The 18517-nt window shown below is 39.8% G+C and overlaps 1 protein-coding gene across 1 annotated transcript in view; it reads right to left on the reverse strand.

Moving 5' to 3' along the window:
- The window catches only part of pappa2 (pappalysin 2), a gene marked incomplete at both ends in the record, with an annotated part of 373122 nt that overhangs the window by 93246 nt on the left and 261359 nt on the right, over nt 1-18517 (reverse strand). The window contains 3 exon segments of the mRNA XM_084327732.1: nt 1139-1260; nt 3617-3749; nt 4300-4468. Coding sequence (XP_084183858.1) covers nt 1139-1260; nt 3617-3749; nt 4300-4468 — 424 coding nt within the window.

The raw sequence follows: 18517 nt of genomic DNA on the forward strand, positions 1-18517 counted from the left end.
AGTAGGAATGCTGAGAGGGAGACAGAGTAGGGGAGACACAGGAGAGAAGGTCCTTTATGGAGACAGTAGGAATGCTGAGAGGGAGACAGAGTAGAGGAGACACAGGAGAGAAGGTCCTTTATGGAGACAGTAGGAATGCTGAGAGGGAGACAGAGTAGAGGAGACACAGGAGAGAAGGTCCTTTATGGAGACAGTAGGAAGGCTGAGAGGGAGACAGAGTAGGGGAGACACAGGAGAGAAGGTTCTTTATGGAGACAGTAGGAATGCTGAGAGGGAGACAGAGTAGGGGAGACACAGGAGAGAAGGTCCTTTATGGAGACAGTAGGAATGCTGAGAGGGAGACAGAGTAGAGGAGACACAGGAGAGAAGGTCCTTTATGGAGACAGTAGGAATGCTGAGAGGGAGACAGAGTAGAGGAGACACAGGAGAGAAGGTCCTTTATGGAGACAGTAGGAAGGCTGAGAGGGAGACAGAGTAGGGGAGACACAGGAGAGAAGGTTCTTTATGGAGACAGTAGGAAGGCTGAGAGGGAGACAGAGTAGAGGAGACACAGGAGAGAAGGTCCTTTATGGAGACAGTAGGAATGCTGAGAGGGAGACAGAGTAGAGGAGACACAGGAGAGAAGGTCCTTTATGGAGACAGTAGGAATGCTGAGAGGGAGACAGAGTAGAGGAGACACAGGAGAGAAGGTCCTTTATGGAGACAGTAGGAAGCCTGAGAGGGAGACAGTCAGAGTAGGGGAGACACAGGAGAGAAGGTCCTTTATGGAGACAGTAGGAAGCCTGAGAGGGAGACAGTCAGAGTAGGGGAGACACAGGAGAGAAGGTTCTTTATTGAGACAGTAGGAAGGCTGAGAGGGAGACAGAGTAGGGGAGACACAGGAGAGAAGGTTGTTTATGGAGACAGTAGGAAGGCTGAGAGGGAGACAGAATAGGGGAGACACAGGATATAAGGTTCTTTATTGAGACAGTAGGAAGGCTGAGAGGGAGACAGAGTAGAGGAGACACAGGAGAGAAGGTCCTTTATGGAGACAGTAGGAAGCCTGAGAGGGAGACAGAGTAGGAGAGACACAGGAGAGAAGGTTCTTTATGGAGACAGTAGGAAGGAACCATTCCACCCTCTCTGGAAACAACCTGACCTGAATATTAGTGGGCAGCATCCAGTGTTGGACAGAGTCTGTTGCTGTGCCGTTGGGCAGAACCACCGGGTCACGCAGATCCATGTCTAAAGCCACAATGCATGTTGGGTAACAAACAGCACCTGCATGAAAAATAGGGGGGGTGAAAACAAAGTCCAAATAACAAACTTTTCTCCTACAGCTAATTTGCATATTTTGAATTTATTTAATATGAAAAATAAACAAGAGGAAAAAACTGCCAAAAACAGCAGACTGGTCCAACTGCTTGGCAGGCCTCACTGTAAAGAGTGTTAGCACCTGTTGTTTGGGCCCTGCTCTGTGTGTGTGCATGTGTGCGTGTGTGCGTGTGTGTGTGTGTGTGTGCGTGTGTGCATGTGTTCGTGCGTCTGTATATGTACAGTATGTGTGTGTAAGCGTTTGTACACAGTGAGTTCCCCTGCCCTTCATCTCAAATAATCCAATGTACATATCTTAATGTCTTTGGGGCAAAATCTCAAGGTACACCTTACCTCACATAACAATGCTCCAGCCTCACAACACTGGCTGACAACCTCCTAAAACCAACAACATTCACCTAAAACCAACGGTACAATGGTATCATTCGATTACATGGCAGAACTCCATTACTCGTAGCAGCAGAATTCCTTTTCAGAACTGTTGTTATTCACATATAAAACAAGCAACAGAGACGGATACATGTGACCTGAGCTCGTCACCCAGAGTGCCCGCTGCCCTCTTACGTTTAAGTTTATTTATTTATTTTTTACCCAGGGACAGTGCACATTAATCAACATCTTCAGTTTCCACATCAATGTACATGTGCCAGAATTAGCTAATGAGCTAGTTTTCATCTGTAGTCCCTGCCTACCATGCATGTCTTTATGTTGTATCGTCTTGAGCGCTAGTTCCATGTCGCCTCATCAAGTTGTTTACTTCTGCAACACTTTCCTCATAGAAAGACCTTGATGTACAGCAGAGCCATTAATCAAAAGAGTTTGGCCATTGTAGCGTTCAGTGACACTGACAGCCATATTAGCGCCGCAGTCTCCACATATGTTGCCAAGTAACTGATGATTCTATGACAGTTGAATATTGGGCATCTCTCTGTGGTCATGCTTAAATATTTACTTTGCTTTGTAGTACTAGAGAAGGGGAATAAATATGGCCAGAATAAAAATTGGGCAATCTGGAACAGATATGATCCGGACGGGGCTTGGACCCTTGTCTCTCTTTGCTGTGCCACTCGCAAGGTATCAATTTATATCATTTATTTGTATATAAATAGCATTCATATACAATTATTTAATATATAAATTGTGTGGGACTTCATATTTCATTTAGCTTTGGCACTGGCCTCATTGGTGCTAGACTCAACAACAGCCAGACCCAGGTCACAGCTACATTTACATTTAGTCATTTAGCTGACGCTTTTATCCAAAGCGACTTACAAGTTCTGTACGACAAGCCATCAGGAAGGGCACAACTCTATCAGCTGAGCAACAATGTTCATCAAAGTGTTGAGTGCTACAGTGTAGGTTAGTTTATTAGGACAAGTGCATGACAGTACGGTTAGTTAGGGTTAGATATATATATATAATTTTTTATTTTCTTTCAGATAATGGTTGAAGAAGTGCGTCTTTAGTCGACGGCGAAATATTGGACGTGTTTCGGCTGTCCTAACTGGGGTGGGTAGTTCATTCCACCATTGTGGGGCAAGGACTGAGAATAGGCGACTTCTCTTTGATGACCCTCCCGGAGCTTGGATAGGAGTAGGTCTGAGGCGGCCAGAAGATGCAGAGCGTAGGGGTCTTGAGGGTGTGTAGTTAGAGACCATTGACCGGAGGTAGGCGGGAGCGGTTCCCTTTGCCGCACGGTATGCTAGGTCGAGGGCCTTGAAGCGGATTCGTGCAGCAATGGGGAGCCAGTGCAGGTCCCTAAGAAGTGGGGTGACATGGGCCGACTTCGGCTTGGGCAACTTTGTTGCAGCTTTTATTGTAAAAAATTAGGACCGGAAGTATTTTTTTGTTGTCTCTAGCTTGACATAGGCCTTTGCTTCAAAGTTAACGTTACAATCACAGGGAAGATTCAAGCATTTTGATTCCACCTTCCAATCCCATTTGATAAAGTGAGTGGTGATGTACATATAGCTCTGTAAATGAACACTCAACCACATGTCTGTGGTCAGTGCATACTGTAGAACTATCCCTGACTGCCTTATTCAAATTCAAATCAGAAACAATGTAACAATATCTACAGTTTGGTAAGTCATATTGCAAAAGCAATGTGTTGTGTTTGTTTAAACCAGACCAAACGTTTTTCAGTTGGTGATTGTTCTGTTAGAATATAGACGCAGTTGTTTGTGCCTTAGTCTATGGAGTTATTTGCCAGGCCCAGGTCACAGCCAGGCCCAGCTACTGTACAGTAGGTCACAGTTGTACTCTGTCCTGTTATGTCTGGTGTTCAGTAGGCTAGACTCACCAACAGCCAGGCCCAGGTCACAGCTGTACTCCACAGAGTTGATGTTTGGAGGGAGAGGGCAGGAGCCTTGGAGCCTTGGACACATGGTGAACTCGCCTGTCCACTCACCCTCTTCAGTGCAGTGGATGGTACTCTGTCAGGGAACGTAGCAACATTTAATTAATATACTGACTGCTATTATGGCATTCATTCATCCATTAATGTGTCCATGCAGTAGTTGTTTTTGCCGTTTATGTTTTACATTTTTGGACTGATTTTCACTGGATACATTGTTGTTATAATTTACAATATAATTACTATATATATTATACAATATCAAGCACAAATTAATATATTAATTCACTCTATGAATGAATGCATTATTAATTATTAATTCAGTCTGTCAAGAGAGCTTAATGGCCTGATCCTCAATAAAAAGTCCGCCCCACCACGGAAAATCTAATTATGGTAATTATTTTGTTATTGGCAAATTTATTGACTGAGCTCTTGATTGACTATATAACAGCTACATCTTAAATCTACTGCATTGAATAGCTGTTAAAGGTTTATTTATACAATATTTGTATACATAGGAGTACAATAGACGTAAACTTTGAGTTACAGAATTTAAATTAGGGCCTGAGGAGCCGGGACCGGGGTACGAAGAAACAAACAGATAACTCCATTGATGATTGATGAGTTACATTGTCCGTTGCATCAGGGCACTGCAGGGTGCAGAGGCTGTCGTACAGAAGGTGGTTGGTGCAGGTGTACATTCCTTGGAAAACATCTGGTAAAGCCGGGCAGGATATGGGCTCACATCCCATCTCCTCCCACTGACCCCCCTCCAGACACTCAACCTTCAGATACTTCCTATAGAGGATAGATAGATAGATGGGTGGGTGGGTGGGTGGGTGGGTGGGTGGGTGGGTGGGTGGGTGGGTGGGTGGGTGGGTAGACAGACAGACAGACAGACAGACAGACAGACAGACAGACAGACAGACAGACAGACAGACAGACAGACAGACAGACAGACAGACAGACAGACAGACAGACAGACAGACAGACAGACAGACAGACAGACAGACAGACAGACAGACAGACAGACAGACAGACAGACAGACAGACAGACAGACAGACAGACAGACAGACAGACAGATTCAGATTACTTTATTCGCCATTTTATACAGGTACAAAATGGAACGTGCTTTGACATTACAGTGCATACTTTAGTTTAGACGACATGCAAACTCAGATGTTACAGGCAACATTCAAATGGTTTATATCTTTGTAACATGAAAGTTAGTGTACAACATTATACTCTTAACAAATTTTTAGTTCACACAATGGATGGGTTCGCATGTTTTCACACATATTTTTTCTTAAAAAATGTCCCCATAAACATGCATTTGTCCTAATAAACTAACCTACACTATAACATGCAACACTTTGATGAATATTGTTACACAGGTGACAGAGTTGTATTCCCCCTGAACACCTGTCGTACAGAACTTGTAAGTAGTTTTGGATAAAAACGTCAGCTAAATGACTAAATGTAAATGTTGTAATACCAACTATTTGACAGTTTGGGACACGGTGGTGATTCTTATTTTCTTATTTCGTAAAACTAAGACTAAAACTAAAATTAAAAGGCTACAGATCAGAGAAAGACTTTTGTCTTGTTTACAGCAGAGTCACCCATTTTCAATACATCAGGGCATACATGACATACAGATAGACAGCAATGCTACATCCAGACATTTAGGACATAGCAGATTACAAATACAGCACTGTTTGTGATAACTTGTAAGGGTCTGTCCAAGCTGAGAAGTGGGATACACAATGTGTCAGACCTTATAAGGAAAGTTTGATTGATTGTAGCAACGCCCCCTCCTAAATTTGGAGCCCTCTGATTGGTCGAGATGTGTAAGGGGGCGGGACTTAGGGGTATGTCATACCTTATAAGGGCATATAGCCGAGTTTGATGGATTGTAACCACGCCCCCTTTTTAGATGATTTATGACCCCTTAGGGCTTCTCTGATTGGTCGAGAGGTTCAAGGAGGCGGGACATCCGGTTTATGAGGAGGGACATCCGGTTTTAGGAGGGGAGGGACATCTGGTTACGGAAGGGGAGGGGTTTTCAGAATTTTCAGATCTTTTTTTTTTCAAAATAAAAGTTTTTCAAAATAAGTTTTTTTCTTTATTGTCAGAAATAAAAGATTCAAACGTTTTTTTTATTTTCAGATTGTATTTGTGTATTCCAAGTTTTTCAAAATAAGTTTTTTTTTTATTGTCAGAAATAAAATATTCAAACGTTTTTTTTATTTTCAGATTGTATTTGTGTATTCCAAGTTTTTCAAAATAAGTTTTTTTTATTGTCAGAAATAAAAGATTCAAAAGTTTTTTTTTATTTTCAGATTGTATTTGTGTATTCCAAGTTTTTCAAAATACGTTTTTTTTATTGTCAGAAATAAAAGATTCAAACGTTTTTTTTTATTTTACAGATTGTATTTGTGTATTCCAAGGTTCACAATATGTATTTGTGTATCTTAAGAAAAATACAATATCTTCACAATATGTAGTTGTGTGGATATAAACATTTCAAATGTCTGTTTCTTAAGATTGTGTGTATTCCAAGGTTTTCAGATTAAACATTTCACAATATGTTTTTGTGTATTCCAAGGTTTTCAGAAAAATACAATATCTTCAGAATGTATTTTGTGTATTTGTGTATCTTAAGAATATGTATTTGTGTATCTTAAGAATATAGTTTTACAATAAGTATTCCAAGGTTTACAGAATAAATGTGTGTATCTTAAGAATGTGTGTATTCCAAGGATTAAAATAAACATTTCAAATGTGTGTGGTTTAAGTTACAGAAGTAAGAATATGTGTATATCTTCAGAATAAATGTGTGTGTGAGTGTGTTCAGACACTTGTGTGTGAGAATTAAGAATAATACAATGTGTCTGTTTAAGTAGAGAATGCTTTCATCCAAATGGTATGGTTTGAGCAGAAAGCTCTCCTCTCTTTTGTTTCTGTATACCTCTCAGTAGACGGTCTCCACTCCGTAGGCTGAAATGACATACAGAAACACTAGAGTGGTTCTGACACTCCACCAGCGCTATGACATCCCCTTCGCTGTCATAGAAGGAGGGAGAATGACGATAGCGAATGGGTGAGCTCAAAAGTGCCGTATGCAGCTTCTGTCACTGGCAAAAGATTTACGACATGTCTTAATTCTCCTTTCTGTAGAAAAAACGGCCCCCAAGGTGTGGCTGTGCGTGTATGTGTCTGTGTGTGATTATTTTTGTTATATTGATGTAATGTGCCTATATTATTGATTCTTGGATAAAGACACAATCTTTAGACACTTGTGTTTAAGCAAAAGTGTATAGGTTCAGAATAAAGTTTCAGAATAAGTGTATAGGTTCAGAATAAAGTTTCAGAATAAGTGTATAGGTTCAGATGTATCAAAAAAATGTATTCCCTTAGTGATCTTTGGGTGTCAAAGGGCACCATTTCATTAGCCTGCAGGGGTCTAGGGTTTGAATGTATCGTTAATACGGTACTGTGAAGCGTTTTATTTAAAAAATAGATTCTTTTAAAAAGGCTACATTACAGTGTTTTTTGTATTATTCACATTAATTGTTACAAAGGGTCAGATTAAACCGAATATATATATTTATTACTTGAGATACCTTGTATAATATTTGTATATCGTTTGATATCCCTTGTATATTCTTTGTATATATACACGGAATATCCCTTTACCTAGGTACAAGCCAGACCATAATATTCGTTCTCCTATTGGACAGCGACCCCTAGGCGCCAACGGCCATACCCCCAATGGCAAGTTCAAAGCCACCGCCAAGGCATGTCTCAACATGTCCAGGTTTGCGCAGTAATACGAGACAGAACTGAGGTTGGCACTAGATTATTCACCTTACGTATAAATACGTCGCAGGTGGATACAGCAGTACGGAGTATCCTAAAAGTTGAAGCCTTCACCACGATACAACGTGCCGTGAAGTGGGCCTCTTTGCCCCTGAATAGAGCCTTGAGAACCGCGTGCGAATAGATAGCTAAAGTGTCAGAGTTTAACGCCGTATCGTCGAGTTCGACTTATTCTATTGTGAAGTAATAGTCTATTATTTATAGTGTATCGTGCGGCTACCGTTCTCCGTGACCAGCATTACCACCGGTTCGTCGTACCTATAGCTAGTGCACTTATCCAGGCTGGGCGGCCTAAACTCGCGCCACCACCCGAGGAGTCCTAGACGAGAACCGTTGGATATGTACACCGGAGAACCTACACCGGCTGGATTATATTGGATATATAAAGGCAGAGCCTTTTCCGGCTGGATTATATTGCTTTGGTACTGTGGCTGCTGGAGCAGAGAACCGTCTACCCCACTGCTGTGTGGGATCTACCCCTGTGAGGAGCACCCTCGAGCCCGCCTCTAGGACCACAGAGGCTGGCTAGCTTTCATCCATGCTGTCGTGCATACTGGAGTATAGCTGTTGCTTTGTCTGCGGACCAAGGGAGTACTGCACTGGCTCCTGTATCTGGAGCCTCGTTATTCCGCGTTGATCCAGACTTTGCTCCTGAACATTCCTCTACCCTGCCGGCTTACAACCGGAGGGAACCCCCTAGTGCAGGGGTCAGGAACCTTTTTGACTGGGAGAGCCATAAAAGCCAAATATTTCTAAATATATTTCATTGAGAGCCATATAGTATTTTTAACATATAATAAATTAAATATGTCTTACTTTTAATGCGACTTCTGGTGCTGCATGGTTTTGCTGATGGCCTTGTAATCTGGTTCATACGTGGTGAGATTGAGCTTCATGCAGGCGTTGAGGCTTCCATCAGTTAAACGTGAGCGTAGGTTGGTCTTAATGTTCCTCATATGCGAGAATGACTGCCCACATGCATATGTAGAGCCAAACATGGTCAATACGGCAATACTCACGCTGCATTGTGTGGTATGTCACAGGAAGCTCGTTCCAAGTTTTAAGAATCAGCTGGTCTTCAGGTTGAAGATTTTTTATTTCTGTCCACTTGTGTTCCCTCGCCAGCTCTGCTCGCTATATCTTCAGCTACAGATACTATTAGCTGTATCTTCAAAACGAATTTCTGTTTACTTTAAAATGACACAGTATTATTAAGAAATGTCACAAGTATTAAAAAAAAAAAAAAAAAAAATTATTTTTTTTTTACTCAAAATTTTCTGGGAGCCATATGCTGTCACCAGAAGAGCCATATATGGCTCGCGAGCCATAGGTTCCCGACCCCTGCCCTAGTGTCTCCAGCTGACTACGAGTGTGCCTTATGTAATTACCAGTGGCAAATTCTCAGGGCCTTCAAGGTATTCAGAGAAGGCCCTGTGAGCCTCAGAAGAAAGAAAATATGAATTTTAAAAATTACTTTTTTTATTTTTATTTTTTTAAATCAAATGTATTAAAATAGTTTGTGTCGCTAATCTGTTAAAACCGCACAGTTTCACTCGCCATAGTTGTTTTCGACCCATTCACTGCGCATTAGAGCGTTTTTGTACAGGAGAAAATAACAGCCAATCGGAGATTTCTTTTCACAAGTCTCTAGGCAGACTTTCCTCCATCGGGTATTCTAGCTCGACCTGCCCAATAAACCTTAACAGGAGCCCAGGTGTGGAGTGACAGTTTGATCAGCCAATCACATTTGGAGCTGTAGTCAATGGGCGTAGTCTTTTAGATGCCAAGGTATTCTAGAGTCTGGCTGCGTCGGCCAATCAGAGCGCAAAACGGCAAACGCGGACTACCTTAGTGAACTATCAAGCAAGACAACACAAGACAAACTGAAACATGGCAGCAGCAAATGATACCGTCGATGTTGTTGCGGATTTATTAACAGTTCCCTTTTCAAGAAGAACATTCAATGAAAAGATGGACATTGTCAAAAAAGGCCGCCCAACCCCAGAAGGATGAAGCATGAAGCAGCTATATAAACTGACGTGTTTAGTTGTAACTATCCCTGTCACCACCTCAACCGTGGAAAGGACATTTTCTGCCCTCAAGCGCATTAAAACATATGCGAGGAATACAACCGGACAAGCCCGACTCTCTGCATTATCCTCCATGTCAATTGAAAAAGAAATGCTCCTGGATCTGAAAAGGACTGATCAGCTGTATGACCGGGTCATTGAAAAGTTCACCCAAACGGACAGGAGGATGGATTTCGTCTTCAGGTGAACCACGTCAAAATGGTGAGTGAAACAAATTAATTTATATTGATTATATTGATCTGCCGCTGCGCATTTTATTTCCACACAAATATATGTCTGTCTTGAAATATTGGCTGGGCTGCTGTGCGTTTCATTTGGTAATTCTTGACTTGATCTTTCTTTGCATACCGTAACTTCCCTCTAAGCACAATTTGAATTGTATTAAAATAGTTACATTTGTTTCGTTGTTGAGTCATCATGCATGTCTAATAATGACAACTCGCTGGGAGGCGGAGATCGGCATTGGTTTCAGCGATCACGCAACGTTGAACCACACGATAATGTTGCCGTCTCTCTCTGCTTTCTCAATTCTTCGCTTGATATAATTAATACAAATGTCCAATATAACGGAATTCGTTAGCTCATACAAATGTGATTATAACAGACTGCTGTTTAGTGTCGGGCCGACTGCCCACAGAACGGTCTATTTTATTTCAAGTCAGCAGCAGCAGCACGGAGTATCGAGGGACTTATTTTATTTGGAATATAATATTAATAATATATAATATTATGAAGGCCCGGTTAACTCCGGTACGCTTCGCCACTGGTAATTACTATGCTACAGGTGGCGTCAGTTATACCCATCTTACTATTCTCATGGACTTACGCTCTTGACCTACTTTAAGTGTTCTTCGCCTTACAAGCGCAATTATAATTCTCAATCTGTAACCTACCGTTGCTGCTCTAATAATAAATACCTCTAACTAGAACTTTCTTTGTCATTGCCGTATTCTTGTGTGGGTGTTCACCAGATATACCATGTACTGTATGGCCAGTAATTAAAGTACATAACTAAGTAGTGGTTTAATGATACCATACTCTCAATACAGTCAGGGAATTGTACCCCTCAGTTACATTAATTATTACACTTAAAGATATGATTAGGTATAAAAGTTAAAGACATGATAGCTTAAATAGTTGGGGTGAAAATATAAAGTGCTGAAAATATCTATCTGTGAGGATCTCAGTGTGTGTGAGGGGTGTGAACAAGGGCCCTGTTATAGGTGTCAAAACACCGCATGGGGCGTTAAGTTTAGACGACATGCAAACTCAGATGTTACAGGCAACATTCAAATGGTTTATATCTTTGTAACATGAAAGTTAGTGTACAACATTATACTCTTAACACATTTTTAGTTCACACAATGGATGGGTTCACATGTTTTCACACATATATTTTCTTAAAAAATTTCCCCATAAACATGCATTTGTCCTAATAAACTAACCTACACTATAACATGCAACACTTTGATGAATATTGTTACACAGGTGACAGAGTTGTATTCCCCCTGAACACCTGTCATACAGAACTTGTAAGTAGTTTTGGATAAAAACGTCAGCTAAATGACTAAATGTAAATGTTGTAATACCAACTATTTGACAGTTTGGGACACGGTGGTGATTCTTATTTTCTTATTTCGTAAAACTAAGACTAAAACTAAAATTAAAAGGCTACAGATCAGAGAAAGACTTTTGTCTTGTTTACAGCAGAGTCACCCATTTTCAATACATCAGGGCATACATGACATACAGATAGACAGCAATGCTACATCCAGACATTTAGGACATAGCAGATTACAAATACAGCACTGTTTGTGATAACTTGTAAGGGTCTGTCCAAGCTGCTTTAAATGTTTCATATGTCTTAAATTAAGACTTATTTTATGGATATAGATCACTTCAAAGCCTGAATGTCCATCTACTGTTTAGGCCTACATTTTTAGGTCAACTTCCCCTTTTCAGCACGGTTGAAACCGTACCAACACATCTAACCCCCCAATTTATGTCACAGTACCACTGAAAATAGCATCGAGTTAAGGAAAAGGCCTTCAGCTGATAGCTATACCTTCTGTGATAGCTATATTTTCAAAATAAAAACTTTGAAACTGTAGACCATTAACCACCCTATCTGATTTTAAAGTTCCAAATTAAGGGGATTTAAAGAATGAGAAGGGCTAATGCCCCTGCATCAATGCATAACGTGGTGTTATATTTTATATTTATGACCTGACCATCTCTCCCATACCAACCTCCTGTAGATCATTAACTTCCTTCCTCTTTTTTACCCCCGAAAAACCCATTCAATATAGTTTGCGGTGTCTCAAGGCCCACTTTGCCTTCTGTGTATTTTAAGGTCTTTGCTGTTGCTGTCAATTGGGACCAGGGCCCTGTTTCTTGTACCTGGATAACTGAGTTAGCCGGATAACTTTAACTGGATAACTGAGTTAGCCGGACTTTCCGGTTCCCTGTACGTGGATTTTCCAAATCACCATGACAACAGATCCAAAAGTTTGAGCCTGGTCGAAAGCAGAGTTTAAGTTCAAGTTAGCTTGAACCATCGCCACGCCCCCGCAAAGAAGTGACAGCCCGTTTCCTGAAACTATTCCCACAGTCTACGATCTGCATTATACCATTCTGAATTACGTTTTTGTGCTCCATTCTTCCAGAGGGGGCTTTTGAAATGTAAAATAGACCCAAAATGCTGATACTAAATTCACTTTGTCCTAAATAATGCACGTTATATATACCGTGGCGACGGTGGCGCTCGCTCGTGCGATGTACACATTATGTGGTTATTTGAATTGTAACTGGGATTAAGATGTCTGATGAGATGCGCTGTTTGACGGATTTGAGAAATTGAATGAGCCGTTGACGTCACATTAATGAATGAGGATAAAGAGATAAACTTCATTCAAAACAAAGGATATTCTAAACACGGGTCTCTCGTTCATTAATGTATAAACAATGAATTTATCCCATCTGGCACAGTGGTGCAGCGGTAGTGCTCAAGCCTGCCAACCCAGCGACCGGGGTTCAAAACCCGGTGTTTCCAATATGATTTTTTTGAATATAATATTAATGATTATACGCCAAAGTAGCCTGGTTTTAAGTTAAAATATTATAAATCTACATGCATTGAGGATGTCATTCTTTATATAGCTCTCAACGTGCACCAAATTGAATTATTCCTATATTGCAAAAAGAAGGAGACGACTAGGGTCTCGAACCCCGGTCATCTGTGTGAAAGTCAAAAGAACAACCCGTTAGACCACATTGGAGATAAGTTAAAGATTGACTATACATCAATCAATGGGTAAGAGAGCCGTATCGTAATTCTGTATAACAGTTAACTAATTATTTTCGCTAGCAAGATCTCATTTGATTATTCAATCCAGCAGGCAAGTTTAAAGAAATATAATCTGATTGATTGAGGTAATGAGGGACTTAAAATTAGCCTATAGATAACGCATTTAACTTGTCGGCGAGGCGATTGAGCCGTATTGCAATCTGTCAATAAAGTCTTAAATCAATTAATCAATCAATGCCGTTAGAGAATCAGGATCTCTGCCATCGATACGTGCTGGCTTTTCACCTAAAGCGGCCGCGCGCATTTAGCCTGAGTCGCAAGTCTGGCTTGAGTTAACGAGACTGAATCCACCTTCGTGGAACAGGAAAATCCCGGCTTCAAACATCGGGTTAACTGAAGCTGGATAATGACATCTTGATCGACTTAGTTGAACCACGTACAAGAAACAGGGCCCTGGTCTAGCAAAAAAAAAAAGAGGGGTAGATGATCTCAAGTGACTACTTGGTAAAAAAAGGTTTAGCATCTTTCATGCATGAATTGGAACTATATTGTGTTACACACTAGTAATTCAGCCATAATATTTGCAAATAGTATTGTTCTAAACAGTGTATTACAAATACAGTGTATATGTATTTATATAATTGTCACCTGAATACATATTGCAGGATATTTAGCAGAAACTAGGGTAAATGTACTTTGGTGCATGTAAAAACGTCATACAACTTCATACAGAAGTACAGAATACTTTTATACAAAATGTTTCTTTCTGTTACGCTTTCTGTTATTTTATAAAATAAAATAGTATAGCATGTAAAACTAGTTCGGTGTAGAATAGAAGTAACTGAGTTACCATACAATATACTATGCACCAGTGGAGGTTTCTCTATGACAACACGTGAAACACAAATTCACTCATAATTCATAATTATTATTAATTTACATATATATATATATATATATATATATTTTTTTTTTATTATTATTAGAAAAGTTTTCCTCTTTAAAAAAAATTCCAGTGAATTTCTTTTTTCTTCAAAAATGGCCAAAATTGACAGCTCTGAGCAGGCCTGCACTGCAGTAATGACTGTAATATTCGTGCAGAATAACTGCACAGGTTGACCCAGGATTAAATAAATAATAAATAATAGCCAATCAAAATAGGCTATTAACTTCATCTAAGCACGGTCTGTGCAGTTAAACTCTTGCCATTGAATGGGGGATTGAATGATTGACAGCCTTGACAATCCAATAATACACGGAGGATGAATGATTGGCAGCCTTTGAAATTCAATCAGTGTCTGCCTGGTAAAATACCTGCGGAACTGCAGCTGGACTGGCGTCAGTGTTCTAGTCAAAGTTGTGTTGCATCATCTCATGTGTGCAATTTGCCTGAAGAAGAACATTAATTTGCCTAATATAATCATTCATATTTTAAGATCTTTATTCACTTGTTCACTTATTGTTGTGCACTGCATCGTTTACTTGGATGATATATATATTTTTTTTTATCTCAGTTGAAGACTAGTGTAGTTGTAGTTGACGTCTGTAATGGACTTTTTTTTTCAAAAAATAACATATATATAGCATGTAAAACTAGTTCGGTGTAGAATAGAAGTAACTGAGTTACCATACAATATACTATGCACTACTAATATACAATAATATATAGTACAAAGCAGAAATGGGGGTGAGGTAGAATTTAGGCATAATTTATAACAATGTGTACACAGGTATGGGCTGTAGTGCAAATCCAATACCAATAAATATAAAGTGTGTTTAGGTATTCTAAAGTGTGGAGAGAGGGTGATGCAAGGGTTTGTTAGTTTTAAGTGAATGTGGGCGTTTGGATGTGTCAGATGTGTGCGAAAGTTCCCAGCACTATGCAAGGTTTTACATAGGCTACTAACAAAAACAATGTATGGTAGGACCAGTGATGCCGGTAACGCGTTACTAAGTAACGCGTTATTGTAATCTGATTACTTTTCCCCGAAAATAGTAATCTAACGCGTTAATCTTTAAAAGCCAGTAATCTGATTGCAGTTACTTGTCCAAGTGGCTGTGCATTACTATTTCGTTACTATCTCATCATAAATTCATAATGCAGGCGGAATGCAGTATTTTATTTCGTTTTCGACAGTCAAAAATACATTTTTGAGCTGTTTTTCTTATTTGGGAATGACGTGTGTGGCAGTGAAAGGGTTACACAAGAATGTGTCCCGCCGCGGCGTGACTGGACTCTCTGTCTGTGAGTGACTCTGCTTTGGCCCAATCACATTCCCCATCCACAGTCTGCGAATCAGAGGCAGAGTAGGGCGGGTCTTCACAGCACGTCATGTGACATATGCGCCAATCGTGTGACAGCAGGGCTCCGTTGCATTCGTCTGAGAATTCCACCCCAAAACGCTTACAGGAAGAAAAAACGCGGCTTATTATTATTACCGAGGCGCGCGCTTATTATATTATTAAAACAGCTACTTGTGGTGGGCACTCATAAAAACACAGTGGTCTACAAGTTGTTTAGCGAGAGGATGGTGGTAATGTGCTTCAATAGAACAATGGATCAATGCCATGTCAAAACTCGGCTCCGCTGACCTGAAGGGCTCCGCAGTACACACACAGACACACACACGCGCGCGCGCGCACACACGGGATCGCAGCAGCCACACACACATTTCCACTGTCCAATAGACAAGCGCCCTTTTCGACCGCGTGACATTGTTCAGAAGGTCTCGGTCCGCCTCTGTGTGAAAGCAGGCGAACCAAATGAAGAATGCAACAATGTTGCAACTTCACCCCCAGAACCGCACCGACTCCACCAAAACTATATGTGAAAGCGACCTAAACGTAAATACTGTCTACCGCTAAAAACAGCACATCCAATTGCATTGAAAGCATCTGGAATCACAACACTACGACGCTTCGACTAGGTACAGGAGGACTCGGAGGCCAGCCAAACAGCAAAAGAGAGAGATTGTTTCTTTCCCTATTGATTAATGTATATTTGATGGTGGCAGAGCAAAAGCTCTTATTTGCCAGATTTACAGTTAATTTACATGTTAAAGAGAGACTGATTGTATGTTTATAGAGAGACATTTATAAAAACAATTTAATAGTTACAGTTGATATAATTGAATAGTTCAGCCTGCATTTGTTATAGATGTGAATGGATACACTGGTTTTGTAAAACCACTGGCTGGCTGCTCTAATGCTGTGAGCATCATAGACTGTTGCTTTACCATACTTGATGGTACAGAAGCTGAAGCACTAGTTTAACAATGTACGTTATGTGCAGAGAAACAAGTTAAAAACAATTTATGCACTTTCAATAAAGCGTTTTAAAAAAACTGTTGGGGGAACGACGACGACTTCGTAACCTAGTTACTTTCAAAGTAACTAAGTTACTCTGATAATCAAGTAATCAGTAAAGTAACTTGGATTACTTTTTAAAGGAGTAATCAGTAATCAGTAATCGGATTACTTTTACAAGTAATCTGTGGCATCACTGGGTAGGACCAATGTTCCCCCTAAGCTGCGCCCGTGCGCGCGCACATGGCAAAACGCTCCAGCGCACATCTGAAATCTGTCGCGCACAGAAGTGTGTAAAATATGCATGTAATTAAATTGACTGGCGCGTTGCACCGAATACTACGGTAACCTGATGCGTGTGACGTAGTGCCTTGGGGGGCGGCGCACAGACACACAGAACAGATGAGGAAGTGGACAGATATGAACAGCATCGCTGACTCCCAATGGAAACGCGAAAATGTACATTACAGATGAACTGCAGAGAAAATTCCCAATTTATCATCCCGGTCGAGACTAATTGGAAGCGGAGTGCAACGTGTGCAAAGCTTGACCATATGTTTCTGTGTCTAATAAAAGTGGTGGCGATCTCAAAGCTCACATGGACACAGAAAAACATTACAAACAAAGCTGTGCGAGGCGAGAGTTTGATGGCAAAGTTGACTGAATTGATTGAAGAATGCAGCTATACAGAGAGAGAAAGACAATAATTGAAAACTATTTTGATGCCTCAAAATGATGTTTTGGTTTGATAAGATGCTTGTTATGATACAATCATTCTAAGGATTATGTGTGTAATAAATTAGTTTAGTACACTAATTGCAACACATCTGAAACTGCATATAGTGCACTTTTAAATTAGTATCTTTGTGAGGTTACTGTTTTATAATTTACATTACATTGAAAAGATACAAAGATATATTTTTTAAGATGGATTTTTCTAATACAGAAGAGGTATTATTTAGAACATTACTTCATATTTTTCTTGTTGTTTATTTTGTCTAGTAAGACTTGAACATATATATTATTTTGTCATAGGTTGATTTTAGGGATGCTCGATATTGGCTTTTTTACCGATACCGATATTCCGATATTGTCCAACTCTTAATTTCCGATACCGATATCAACCGATATCAACCGATACCGATATATGCAGGGTTTCCCCGTCCAAAAAACTGAATAACTAATAATTTCACTGGATATATATATAACAAATATTGTTATTGTTTTTTTTTGTTTTTAAACCGATATTTTCCGATATCACATTTTACTGCCGATATCGGCCGATAATATCGGTTGGCCGATAATATCGGACATCCCTAGCTTGATTTAGTTATTTTCTTGAGATTTGTCAGATAGATTACTTTAGACATAATACAGCATGTTGAGTAACTTTGGTTATAGAGAGATATTATTTTGTTATATAAAATAATATAAACAATAATTTTATATCCATACAGAGAAGGCATACTTTAAATATATTATAATGATAAGGCATCTTTGAGTACACTTTGAGTATCATTAAGTATCTTGAGGCTGAAGGCAGTGTCCTCTTTAAAGAAAAATCACAATATGGTCACCCTTGAAGTCGCATTATAATTCACTTAATAAAATAATGACGAGTCAGCCTCCTAAAACGACAAAAGTTAGTGACGCGACTCACACCGCTGCCGCCAAAGTAAGGACTTTGCTCTGTATCGTCAATCAATGGTCAAATAAATATTTGATTAAGGAATATAATATGCCTTTTTGTATTATTTCTCTGTGTATCAGCAAAATGTATATATTTTTATTAGAGGTGGGCATAGATTAATTTTTTTAATCTAGATTAATCTATCTGCAATCCTGGATTTAATCTAGATTAATCTAGATTAAATGGCTCAAAAAAAAAAAAAAAAAAAACTGCCGAAGGCATTCAAAATATGTGTGTTCTACCCAAATAATGACCAGAAGTAAGTCCTTACTTTTTCTTTCCTCCTTATGTTTCTCAGGCCAGGTGGCCCATTACACCATGAGCCCATCTCCCGTTTCCAAAATGCATTACAGACTGTTTGAAAAAGCTGTTTTGCTATGATAATTGGTAATGAAATATCAAAATAATGTTCAATAAGATGTACTTGTGTTTAATAAATTGTTTTATTCAGAAGTTAACACAAATAAATAATATTACCAGTACAGTACAGTATCTAGCACTCTCAGGAGCAAAACAGAAAGAATCATTTCAAACTTGAACTATGTGACATGGCTTGAATCAACTGCTCCAG

This window comes from Notolepis coatsorum, assembly GCF_963971535.1.
Source record: "Notolepis coatsorum genome assembly, chromosome: 13".
Lineage (NCBI taxonomy): Eukaryota > Metazoa > Chordata > Actinopteri > Aulopiformes > Paralepididae > Notolepis > Notolepis coatsorum.